General features: G+C 47.5%; 1 protein-coding gene across 1 annotated transcript; it reads right to left on the bottom strand.

Moving 5' to 3' along the window:
• Nucleotides 1-6,652: 6,652 nt before the first annotated feature.
• Nucleotides 6,653-10,589, bottom strand: SDR42E1 (short chain dehydrogenase/reductase family 42E, member 1). Its single transcript, XM_034788823.1, has 3 exons — nt 10,382-10,589; nt 8,316-8,422; nt 6,653-7,844 (listed from the first exon to the last, which is right to left on the bottom strand). Exons 2-3 carry the CDS (start codon nt 8,381-8,383, stop codon nt 6,737-6,739), a joined length of 1,176 nt encoding a protein of 391 aa, XP_034644714.1. The 5' UTR covers nt 8,384-8,422; nt 10,382-10,589; the 3' UTR covers nt 6,653-6,736.
• Nucleotides 10,590-12,842: the final 2,253 nt, after the last annotated feature.

Raw genomic sequence — 12,842 nt, 5'->3', positions numbered from 1 at the left:
CCCAGAGAATAGAGTTTATCGGGGCAGTCTTAGACTCCAGACTCGCCCGAGCTCTTCTGCCAGACACTCTGTTTCACACCATCACAAACATCATCCAAGGACTCCAGGTCTTTCCGATCACCACAATAAGGACGTGCCTCGGCCTGTTGGGACACATGGCCTCTTGCACTTACGTAACCAGGCATGCCAGACTTCGGCTTCGCCCACTTCAGGCCTGGGTATCGTCGGTGTACGTCCTTATCGGGACAGCCTGAACATGGTGGTCATGATTCCGAACTCAGTCTTGACCTCTCTCACCTGGTGGCTGGATCGCAAGGAGGTTTGCGCAGGAGTGCCATTTCACGCCCCACAACCCTCCCTAAACCTGGTCACGGACGCTTCATCTGTAGGTTGGGGCGCTCACCTCGGGGAGCACCATACCCAGGCCCTGTGGACCGCATCCCAACTAGCTCTGCACATCAATGTTCGAGAGCTGATGGCGGTGCGCCTAGTCTGTCAGGCATTTCTTGGTCTCCTACATGGTCGTTGCGTGTCAGTCCTCACAGACAACACCACGGCCATGTTCTACATCAACAAGCAAGGAGGAGTCCGGTCATCTCTCCTATGCCAAGAGGTCATTCGCCTGTGGGAGTTCTGCATTGCCCACTTGATACACCTCATGACATCGTTCCTCCCTGGAGTCCAGAACACTCTAGCGGACTGTCTCAGCAGATCCTTCCAGATGCGCGAGTGGTCAATTCGCCCAGATATCATCCGTTCCATCTTCCAGAGGTGGGGATTTCCCTAGGTCGACCTGTTCGCCTCACGAGCCAACAGGAAGCACCATGTGTTCTGCTCCCTCCAAGGGCGATCTCCGGGCTCCCTGTCAGACGCTTTCCTCCTATCGTGGAGAGACCAGCTGTTCTACGCTTTCCCTACATTCCCACTAGTCCACAGGGTGCTGCTCAAGTTACGCAGAGACAAGTCATGTATGATTCTAGTCGCTCCAGCTTGGCCAAGACAGCACTAGTACACCACGCTTCTGGAGCTATCGGTACAAACTCCGATCACACTTCCCTTGTGCCCAGACTTGAACTCTCAGGACCACGGCTGACTCTGTCACCCTGACCTGCAATCGCTCCACCTTACAGCGTGGATGCTCCATGGCTGAATTGGACAGAGCTACGAGGCTCACATCCCGTGCAACAGATTCTGCTGGGAAGTAAAAGCCCTCTACACAGACCACTTACTTAGCAAAGTGGAAACTGTTCTCCTGTTGGTGCGAGCAGCGGGCCACGCCCCCGTTGCAGGCATCTATTCCTCTTATACTTGAATATCTCCTATCCCTAAAACAGCAGGGCTTGGCGATATCTTCGGTCTGGGTTCACCTGGCAGCTATCTCGGCGTTCCACCCAGGAGAACACGCTTCCTCGGTCTTCTCTAACCCGATGGTCGTCAGATTCCTCAAGGGCTTAGACCGGCTATACCCACAGCAGTGCCAATCCGTTCCAGCGTGGGATCTTAACCTGGTTCTCTCCAAGCTCATGGGGCCCTCGTTCGAGCCATTGGCTACCTGCTCACTCCTTTACCTATCTTGGAAGACAGTCTTCCTTATAGCCATCACTTCAGCAAGGCGTGTTTCTGAAATCAGGGCGCTCACGTCTGAGCCTCCATACACAGTCTTCCATAAAGACAAGGTGCAGCTTCGCCCCCACCCTGCCTTTCTTCCCAAGGTGGTGTCAGCTTTTTATGTGAACCAAGATATATTCCTCCCGGTCTTCCATCCCAAGCCGCACGCCACCCATCAAGACAAGCGTATGCACTCATTGGACGTATGCAGTGCCCTTGCTTTCTATATTGAGTGTACGAAACCATTTAGGAAGACGACGCAACTCTTCGTCGCAGTGGCCGACCGGATGAAAAGCTTACTGGTTTCCTTGCAACGTCTCTCCTCTTGGATCACGTCCTGCATTCGTGCTTGCTACGACCTGGCCGGTGCCCCGACGCCGCACCTGACCACCCACTCCACGAGGGCCCAAGCCTCCTCGACTGCCTTCCTGGCTCACGTCCCGATCCAGGACATTTGTAGAGCAGCGGTTTGGTCATCGGTCCACACCTTTACCGCTCACTATGCATTTGTACAGCAGTCCAGAGACATTTGCACACAGCGATGTCTCACTCCGACCCCACCGCCTAGGTAAGGCTTGGAATCTAATTGGAATTGATATGAGCAAGCACTCGAAGGAGAAAAAACGGTTACTCACCTTTGTAACTGTTGTTCTTCGATGTGTTGCTCATATCCATTCCAAACCTGCCCCCCTTCCCCACTGTCGGAGTAGCCGGCAAGAAGGAACTGAGGGGGCGCTGGGTCGGCTGGGGTATATATCCAGCGCCATGAAGGCGCCACTCCAGGGGGCTCCACAGCCGACCCACCGGGTGTTGCTAGGGTAGAAAATTCTCCGATGATCGTGCACGCGGCGCGCGCACACCTAATTGGAATGGATATGAGCAACACATCTCGAAGAACAACAGTTACAAAGGTGAGTAACCGTTTTTTATCTCTACCCAGGTGCACAAGGAAAAAAAAATGTGGCGCTGGCTTAGATGAAGGATCATCATAAAACATTTGAAATGGAACATCTGCAGCTGATTTTTGGGGATGTTTAAAAGTATTTTTTTAATAAGCTGCAGGTTTCCTGTTTTGATTTTGAAAAGTGAAAGAGGCAGGGTGTCCCTCACTCCTTTCTATCACCAGTCCTTTGCTGTATTTACTAGGAAGAGCTGGAAGACAGAAGAATTATTGACTATACCAAATGCTGATCTAGTATGGGCTAGTGTATACAGTGCTTTTCATCCATAGATCTCAAAGTGCTGTACAAAGGGAGGTCAGCATCATTAGCCCCATATTACTCACATACAGCTAACTGGTTGTGGGAGTGGGTGAGCAGGCTATTTTGGGGGGCTGGGAAGACGGTTTGTTCTACCTGTGCATGATGTGTCAGGAAAAGGGTCTGGAGCTAAAGGATCTGCCATTCTGTGGAGCCACATGTCCTTCCACCTGCAGGGAGCAGAAGGGAGTAGTGGCTATGGACCAGCTCCGTAGGCAAGCAGAGAATGATTCCTCCTGCATCCTGCTTGCTTCTGTGCCGTTCTCCTGTATCCAGCTGAGCTCCCTAGGCTGGTCAGGCACTGGGGAGAGGTCCTGGAGCAAATCATATGCTTTTGGGGTTTTTTGCTTCGGTTTGTGTGCATTTTGTCTCACTGTATGAAAAGACTACCTTCCTCACTGTTCTGCTCATCCTGGATGAAGAGTCTGGACCTGAGCCCAGAGCCTTTACTCTTGCAAATAATCTAGTTGAAGTGATCAGGTCTTCTCTTATAAGTAATGGCTACAAGCAATCCAGTGCTATACATAATCTTTATCCAGACAGCCATCCAGGCTTTTTCACCTGTTAGAAATAATGTCACTAGTTAATCTTTTCACTCAAGATTTTGGCACATCTCCCTGAGGTTCCCAGCAAAATTGTCATTGAGGCATAATAAAATGCACAGATTTTCATTGCCTCCGAGGCTCTGAGCCAAGATCCTCAAACACAGGGCACGACTTATTTCGCTGTTCTGGCCTCAGTGCTGCCTTCTAACATGGGCCCAAGACTGGAATTTCCTTGATCTTCCACTAAGAATGAATCCCTTATCTGGCATTGCCTGGCACTGGTTAAATTGAAAGTGGCAGTGAAGAGCAAACCAGTACAGCCTATTCAGGCACAATAGCCATAGTGACAATGCAGGAAGAACTCCCCTCAGTGCCTATTCTTCGTTTGGCATAGTAACCACTAGCACCAATTCCAGACCTATCCTCTGCTGCCAATGTCTGTCTTGGCACAGCAAGTCCTTACAGATGCCTGTGAAGGTAAAAGTAGGAAGAGAGAGAATCTCTCTGTAAGAGGGGCATAAGAAAAAGAGGAAGTGCCATCCTTCTCCTTTGTACTTTGACCCATGAAGGTCATGGATTAGGAGATGTATAGAACCCCACTGCATCATAGCTAGGAAACCAGTACCCCCTGTTTAAACACCCATTCCATGGGAGCTATCACAGCCTCAGTGGCCTGCCTTAGGCGGGTGCCCCTTGGTAGAGATCAACAAAGCAGCAACTTCAGGTTCGATGCACACTTTCATCACATGCTGCTCCTTGGATGCCCAGTTTGGAAGAGCAGTGCTACAGCCCCTATTTAGCTAAGAACTCCTCAGCCACCATCCCTCAGGTGGAGCATTGACTCTTGAAAAAGAAAGGTTATCTACTATAAGTGTTGTTCAAGAGTTGCCCCTGTGTATTCATGCTAGCCGCCCACCTTCCCCTCAGAGTCAGAGTTCTAGATAAGCTCTGCAGTCTAGGCAGAAGGAACTGAGGCTGTCAGGCAATGACAGAACTTAAATTGCTGGGGAATTTCTTTTAAACATCAGAACTAGGGTAGCTCCAACTTCAAAACGAAACTATTTAAAATTTAGATAAAAAGCCAAGTGTGAATTTGACTTGTCAACATAAAGGGCAGGAACAAAATTATTGTTCGCAAAATTATGGATGTGAAAACATGTCAGTATTTCCCCCGTGTAGTAAACTGAAAAATAGCCTACTCAAAAGTGGTGCTGTGAGTGGAATTCCAAGTTTCATAATATAAAATGTTCATAGTTCCTCATATAAAAGCATGAAGTCCCTTTGGGGGTGATACTACGTGTTAAGGAAATGATTGTAATACTTTTTTTAGAAGCTTGAATAACAATGGAATACAAAAATAAGTATTAGCCGAAGCCAGTTGACTGAATGGTGTTTAACTGTTTGATAATACTGAGGCCCTCAGCTACTTAACACTTCAACCAACTCGTTCATTTTCAAATAAGCATTTTTTATAGTTGGAAAAATCTACAAACATGAGCTTCTTCAAGTATTTTGTAATAGTAATTGCTACAGATTAGCCCACTGTATAGAAGTGTGTTCCAGAATAAGACATTACACATCTAATACCTTTAAACCCATAAAAGCACTCTCAAAACTTCTAGTTCAGTTTATAATTTTTTTTTCCTGTGTAAGCATACTGCTTGGTTAATAGCAAATCCACCCACTGAATCAAATTCTTCTGTAATGCAACTCTACTTAATTCAATACCAGAGATGAATTTGGCCTCTGAATGAAAAGATGGCTGCACCAATGTTAGCTTGCAAATCATCAAACCTTCTATTAGAGCTGCAGAACCCGAAGACTAGTTGTAAGGATTAGAACTAACGGATTTCCTAGATAAATTGGATTTACTACATGCTCGCTTTCTGTTTAACACCAGTGTGCCAGATCATTATGAGATGACCAAAAGTAACTCATGTGGTACAAACTCTTCAGCAAGATCTTGACACCAACTGGAGGTTTATATTCCCAAGCATGTTTTCAGACAATCCACCAATACTCAGTGTAGCTGATGATCCTGTCACACTACCTAATTCACTGTTCCTGTGACAGTAAGAGCTATTAGGGTAGATGACTGCCTTTGTCACACTGAAACAAGGTAAACAATAGATCTTATCTAGTATGATAAAATTGATTAATGTGCAGGGATTAATCACTTGGGCATACCTCAGCCTTTCTGATGTTAATCCTAATGGAAAAATTCCCTGTGTGAATTGGAATTTACCACCCCCTGTACATGAGAAAGCTTTAGGTATATACCTCTATCTTAAATCACAGCTCATTTGTGGTCAGATCTGTGTGCACCGAAGGCTAGGAGTGGGCAATGTGTGAACTTTTCAGAATACAATTCATTTGGACGGGGATACAGGAATCTTCTCAGTAGCAAGGATCATGGGTATAATCCTCTCAATGTGAAAAAGGCCAAATTAAGACTATTCGTTATACACCTTGAAGCACGCCATTTGCAATCATATTGACCTTCACACCATGTGTGTGACTCTCTGCTAAATGAAAGTGCAGTTTTACTTTAAGAGACTGTACACAAAAAATGTCACATTTGTAATCAGCAGTTCCATTCTATTAGTGTATTCACCGATCACACCTATTTACCCTAGTGACACAAATGGATTGTTCCAGTCCTTGGCTCCAACAACTCAAAACATGTGAGCTGGATTCTGTTCTTCTTATGCATCACCCATCAAATCAGCATCACCCTGTTCCAATCAGTTATACCTGGGCAAGCTGCTGAAAGCACTAATGGCATAGCCGGAATACAATGGGATTGCAGATGTCTCTGGGGGCCGAATTTGGCCTGCAGAACCTTTATTTCTTGTGATGATAGGCAAGAAGGAAAGAAGCTTAACATTCAGCGTGAAGGTTGAGAATGTAAGAGGCTCAGTTAAAAAGAAAACCTCTCATTTGATATGGAAGCACTGAGGTTATGTGGAAACCTGCAATGCCATTCTTTCAATGAACAGCCTCACTTTAATGTACACTGGATTATATTATAAATATATACACATAATTTTGTCATAAAAACACATCAATACTGTTAATCTATTTAAACTGAATAGTCCCTTCAGTAGACATAAAACAAACGTATTTCCTACCAATGCTAAAATATTCTGGTATGTATTATTACATTGTTCTGGAATGACAAAACATTTGAAACTGGCAAAGTTATTTTCATCGCTGATAATGTATGCACTTTAAGAGAACACAGTGAGATCTAATTTTATTTTAATTTTCTTTGTATATTTTATCACCCTATAAAAAGAGCCCAAGCTCAATGTTCAACATCTCTCAAACAGAGAGTGTTACTGCTGCTGGAAGCCATGAGAGCACCACTGCGGCCAACAGCAAGATCAACCCTCCATCCCTAATCAGATGTTTTATAGTATAGATTCTGAGCTTTCTTCCATGTCCCTGGGATTTAAACCACTCAACTACTTCGGTCAGACTAAACTGCTCAGGTTTGTACCCTAGCTCTTTCCTGGCCTTTTCCATGCTGAAATAATGCGTGACGCCGGTTTTGTAAACCTCGGTGCGAGTGAGAAGAGGCTGAAAATTATAAAGACGGCCTACAAGAAAATGGACTATTTCAGTTAGGAATGCAGAAAAATATACAAAGGAGAGAGGAAGATGAATGGTTGGGAATTGGTAACCCAAGCCTTCAACTAAAGGTCGGAAAAATTCAAAGTTGTTTATTGGCCTGCCATCTGAAATGAAGTAAGCTTGGCCAGCAGCTATGTGCCGTTTGGCGGCTTTGAGTGCCTCTGAAGCAAGGATATGAGCCTGAACTAGATTATCTACATGGACAAATTCTACTAAACTCAGAGGGTCTCCATATACAAATTTAAACAATCCCCTTTCAACATAGCTAACTATTCTTGGAAGATGCCTTTGCTCTCCGGGCCCATAGATGCCTGCTGGTCGGAGAGCACAAGTCCTTAACACACCTTTCCCTTCTCCAAGCTCAGTGGCATTTGCCTGCAGCACTTTCATCTCAGCTAAAGACTTGGTCCGGGAGTAGTGATCAGGATGAAGGTGAAGTGGTAGATAAGGCAGAGATTCATCCCCATTTTCTATAACTTGGCCCCCAAAGACTACATTGTATGTACTTGTATAAACCAGACTTGGCACTCCTGCTTTCCTGCAAGCCTGGATGATATTTTCTGTTCCTCTCACATTAACGTCTTCTATAAGTTTTCGGTTCAGCTGCTCCCTGCCAGACATTCCATAGGAAGCAATATGGAATACACAGATTACATCTCTGAGAGCTTTTTCCACTTCAGAGAGACAGCAGACATCCCCCTGTATGAACTTCACTCCCTCTGGCACAGCTTGGACCGGCTTCAGGACATCAAAGAGAATCACGTCAACTCCCTTTTTGTATAGGGCACAACCTAAACTAAAACATGACCGAGACCATATGTTACTACTATACATATTGTAATGATACATGAAACATTTCACCTATGAGTAGAAGAAACTTGTAAATTATTTCAGTGCTGAATTCTTGCTGGTCAGAGTTGTCTGAGGGTAGGTCTACATTGAGTACTTACATTGGCATAGCTATGTCTCTCAGGATCCGTGAAAAATCCACACCTCCGGAGACACAGTTATGCTGATCTCACCTCTGCCCAAACACGATAAATCAGGTACTCATTTTGCAGATGGTGAACTAGAGGTAGCCTTTCAATATGAGAGCAAGTGAGGCTCAATCCCATGATCTTTAGCATTTGAGGCACTGGAATCACTAAAAGAAACACAGAGCCCTGTGATACCATATTTACAGACTCACTTCACTAAAAAGATCTGCACTGTAAAGTGTTTGCTACTATATTTAATGTAAAATAAAGTTAATATTTTATGCACTAACCGGAAACCAAAGTAACCACCTCCTCCTGTAATAAGGACCATTTCCTTGGTCACATTTTCTAAGTGCATCCTTTTTCCTTTGGCACTACTTTATTTGAGCAAATTGACCTGTAGATTAAAAAAAAAAAAAAAAAAAGCATGACAAAACTGCATAATTAAAAATAATTTTCACTGCATTTTAACATCTCCACATATTTAGCCATTCTAAGTTATATGTTTGTGCTTTCATTTTAGGAGACTGACTGCATCATCTGCTAAGTAATGCAGGACTAGATCCCATCCCTTTATTCTTCTAAAGTCATATACAAATAAATAACAAAAAGACCACATTGTGAATATGACAATTACTAATATACTCACTACTAATAGCCAAATAAGCAAGAGAGTTATCAGTTTTCATTAATTAGGCCATATTCTGATGTTACACGGGTGTGTATGGAATAATTCAATTAAACTCACTACAAAACTACACGGTACTATAGAAATGCCACTAATTCATAGACTGAATAAATTTGCATAACAATTCTGTATCAAATATCCATGTACCTGAAGCTTTATCAGTGTACTGAGATAATACACCAAGTACTCATATATACATATTTGTATGTGTATCGCTTTACATAGAAATGGCACCGTGGTCTATTCTTGATATACTCATTCCCTACCTAAACTATTATACCTGTCAAAGTATTATGTGTATATTTCACCTGTATACTTACATGTAAATATCCCTAAAATACTCAGAGAGTGGGAAAACAAAGGGCCTGCATTAGACAGTATGCTTCCTTGGCCCCAATTCTGCAATGATTTCAGCACAGCATAGGTTTATACACATTCCCACTGAAGTCCACAGGCCTACTCATGCACATAAACCTATACAAATGCCTAAGTCTACATAAGATTTGCAGGCTTTTTTATGTGCTGGGACACAACCTTCACAACATGTGTATCCAGATACGTATGCTACCTATGAAGCCGGCCAATAGAATGCATTCAGTGGAACAGAGGAGGAAAGCTGTGGATGACACTGAGGGCTTGCCTACACTTAATGGAACTGATCAATGCATCGGTGGTCGATTTAGCGAGTGTAATAAAGACCTGCTAAATCGACTGCTGATTGCTCTCCCGTCTATTCCACCTGATCGAGAAGAGTAAGGGGAGTCGACGTTGTGTAGCGTGCACCCTGCGGTAAGTAGATCTAAGCTACGTCGATTTGAGTTACGCTATACATGTAACTCATACTGCGTAGCTTAGATCGACTTTTCCCTTTGGTGTAGACAAGGCCTTAGGCTTTGTCTGCACTAGCACTTTTTGTCGGTCAGACTTTTGTCGGTCAGGGTGTGCAAAAACCAACCCCCTCACCGACATGAGTTTCACCAACAAAAGTGCCGGTGCAGACAGCGCTATGTTGGCAGGAGACGCTCTCCTGCGGACACAGCTAAGGCTGCTGGTTGGGAGTGGTTTATTTACGCCGGCAGGAGAGCGAAGAGTGGCTATCGACAGGAGAGACCTTACAGTGGCACCGCTGTAGCGATACAGCTGCGCCGCTGTAAGGGCCGTAGTGTAGACGCTACCTTCGTTTAGCTGCTGGGGATTTGAGAAACAAGGCGGATGAGGGAATCTCTTTTATTGGACTCGCTTCTGCCGGGGCGTGAGACAGGCATTCACAACCTGCCGTACCTGCTAGGCCAGCTCTGCCTGTGACATGCCCTGATCCCTTCCCCCGGCGGGCAGTCAGTAATAGGCCAGGGCAGATCCGCTCTGACTGCCACGCAGTCACCTGCCTAGGGAGCGGCCCCTAACGCCAGGGCTGCCGGTTCAGTACCCCCACCCCAACCCGGCCGGGGGGGGCGGTTTGCAAAGCGCCCTGAGTCCCCCCCCCCATCGGTGCAGCGGGCGCAGGGCGCACAAGGCACAGCCATGCCCAGGGGGGCAGACGCCGGGAGCAGGCACAGCTCCGGCCTTGCCTGGGGCTCCCTACACGCGGGGCCTGCGGACCCCTCGGCACCAGCTTGCACCCCCCGGGGACACTAACGATGCAGCCCCTCTACCCCGCCCCCCACTTACCTCCCCTCCCAGCAGCTCCAGCCGGTTCTGGGCTCGCTCCCTCTCAGCCCTGCCCCGCCCGCGGGGTGAGCTGCTTCCGGAGGCTGCCCGAGGAGAGCCCGTGCTGCTCCCATCACCGCCCTACCCCCATCCACCCGCGCGCAGCCCTTGCCGCGGGACAGGCGCGGAGCAATCGCGCGTGTCCGGGCCACCGTAGCCGGCAGAGCAGAGCGTGGGCTGTAATGAACTGCATGGGTTTCCGTAGGGCGGGTCCGAAAGCCTTCTGGGAGTCCGTACAACACCATGGCGGCGGTCGCGTAGTCACGAGCGGCGTTTGCGCAGCAGGAAGGCGGGCCCTTGAAGCGCAGCTGCAGGTTCCGTACAACAAGATGGCGGTTCCCAGCGTGCCTTGAGCGGGAATTGCGGGGCCATGGCGGGGAATCTGAAGGCGAGCGAGCTGCGCTCTGTGCTCCGGAGGTTGGACGCGGCCAACCGGGCTCTGGGTAAGGGAGGCCGCCCTAGTTAGTCGGGGGTTGCTGGCCATCCTATCTTTCATGCTATCAGCCCAACCCCCGTCCCGCCCCATGGCTGAGCCCCGGACTCCGACGGCCCGGTGCCCACGCTGGAGACCCGGGCCTTTGGGACCTGGTCGTGGGGCCTCTGGTTTCCAAGCCCCGGCTTGAGCGTCCACACTCACGGCATTGTAACCCTGCCTGACTGCTTCTGGACCCGGGTCTCTCAGTCGTGCTAACGTGTCCGCACTGCACCACGGGGCCCTTCTGGCTGGGGTATGTGGCATGAGCTGCGCCCACGCTGTAAAATAGCAGGGCGTGGACTGGAGTCACAACGGCTCTTGGGCCTTGGCCCACCCCACTAGTGCAGTCCTAGGAACCAGGGCCTGCGTGCTCACTGACCCAAGTCAGACTGATTTGTGTGTGGATGGAAGAGGGCCCAACCCTGAGCCGTGCCCAGGTTTAAGGCACTGTGTAGACATACTCTGTGGGGCTCTGGTCTCTTAGATTCTTATATTAGAAAATCTGGGTCCGCAGTGCTGCCTGGTGGTTGTCAGAGCCTGCCACTTTCCTCCCTATAGTGACCCCCTCCAGGGCTACTTCTGAACTATACCGAAGTCTGTTTTTTGAATAAGGGCATATCACATTTTCATGATGCTCAAATTCTGCTGTGATGCTCAACCTGACTCCTCTGTACCCCAGCCTGGTATTGTTGTAACTTGGATGCGCTCTCAAAACTTCCCAAGCCTAGTCTTGTGGGAGCAGTCCAAATCGAGCTACAATGTATAGTTCATGCAATTAAATAAGTGTAGAAGATGGCCATGCTGACTAATTAAGTCTGTATGGGAAACCTGGACTCACCAGTGCTACAAAGCCAAATCTTGCATCAGGCTGGTAGGAACAATGGTTTTAAGCAACTGTGTTAGAAACTAGCAGAGGTGGGATAAACCTTGTGGTTAAGGGACTATGTTTGGACTCAGGAGATATAGATTTATGTCAGTAGTTTGGGCACACACAATCACTAGTCACTTCAATCTGAGGCCATAGGCGCCGACTCTGTGGGAGCTTCGGGGTTGGAGCACCCACAGGGAAAAATTGGTGGGTGCTCTGCACACACTGGCAGCTCCCCGCCCCAGCTCATCTCCACTCCGCCTCCTCCCTTTAGCGTGCTGCGTCCTCACTTTTCCCCCTAGCTCCCAGCACTTGCTGCTGCGAAACAGCTGGGAGGGAGGGGGGAGGCAGGGGAATGTGGTGCGCTCCGGGAAGAGGTGGGGCCGGGGCAGGGATTTGGAGAAGGAGTCCACTGGGGCAGGGAGGGGGCGGAGTTGGGGTGGGGACTTTGGGAAAGGGGTTGGAATGGGGGTGAGAGGGGGTGGGGCTGGGTGCGAGTACTCACTGGCTACAGGAAAAGTTGGCACCTATGTTTGAGGCCCCTTTAAAGAAATCTGATTTTTCAGGAGGTGGGTGCTCAGCGGATCAGGTGCTTCAAGATGTTTCAAGTTGGGCACCCAAAGTCTGCCATAGCCTGCCTGTGTGACCTTGATCTTTCTGTACTTCGCTTCCCAATCTATAAAATAAGTAATACTTCCTCCCACCTTTTGTCTGCATTGTCTATTTAGATTGTAAGCTCCTTGAGGTGGGGATTGTCTCTTGCTATATGTATGTATAGTGCCTCACACAATGGAGCTCTGCAAATGCTTGGGGTCTTTAGGTACTACTGTAAAACAAAATATTAAATGAAATAATAGCATGATCATGAAGCCTGTTCTAAATGCCAATTTCACGATGGGAAATTTAAATCAGGTGGTGCCTTAGAATTCAAAACCGATCATCTTTGCAGTTTGTATGGCCAGGATCTGTACTGCTTTTGTTCGTTATTCCTTGCCTGCAGTGCCCCCTTTGAATTGTCAAAAGGTCTGAGATGTTTGAGACTGTCATCTTTACAGTTGTCTGGCCAGAATCTGTCTCTC

This window comes from Trachemys scripta, chromosome 13, assembly GCF_013100865.1.
Source record: "Trachemys scripta elegans isolate TJP31775 chromosome 13, CAS_Tse_1.0, whole genome shotgun sequence".
In the NCBI taxonomy this organism is placed as follows: domain Eukaryota; kingdom Metazoa; phylum Chordata; order Testudines; family Emydidae; genus Trachemys; species Trachemys scripta.
Note: the sequence above shows the minus strand (reverse complement) of the source record. Positions and strands in the feature narration are given on the sequence as shown.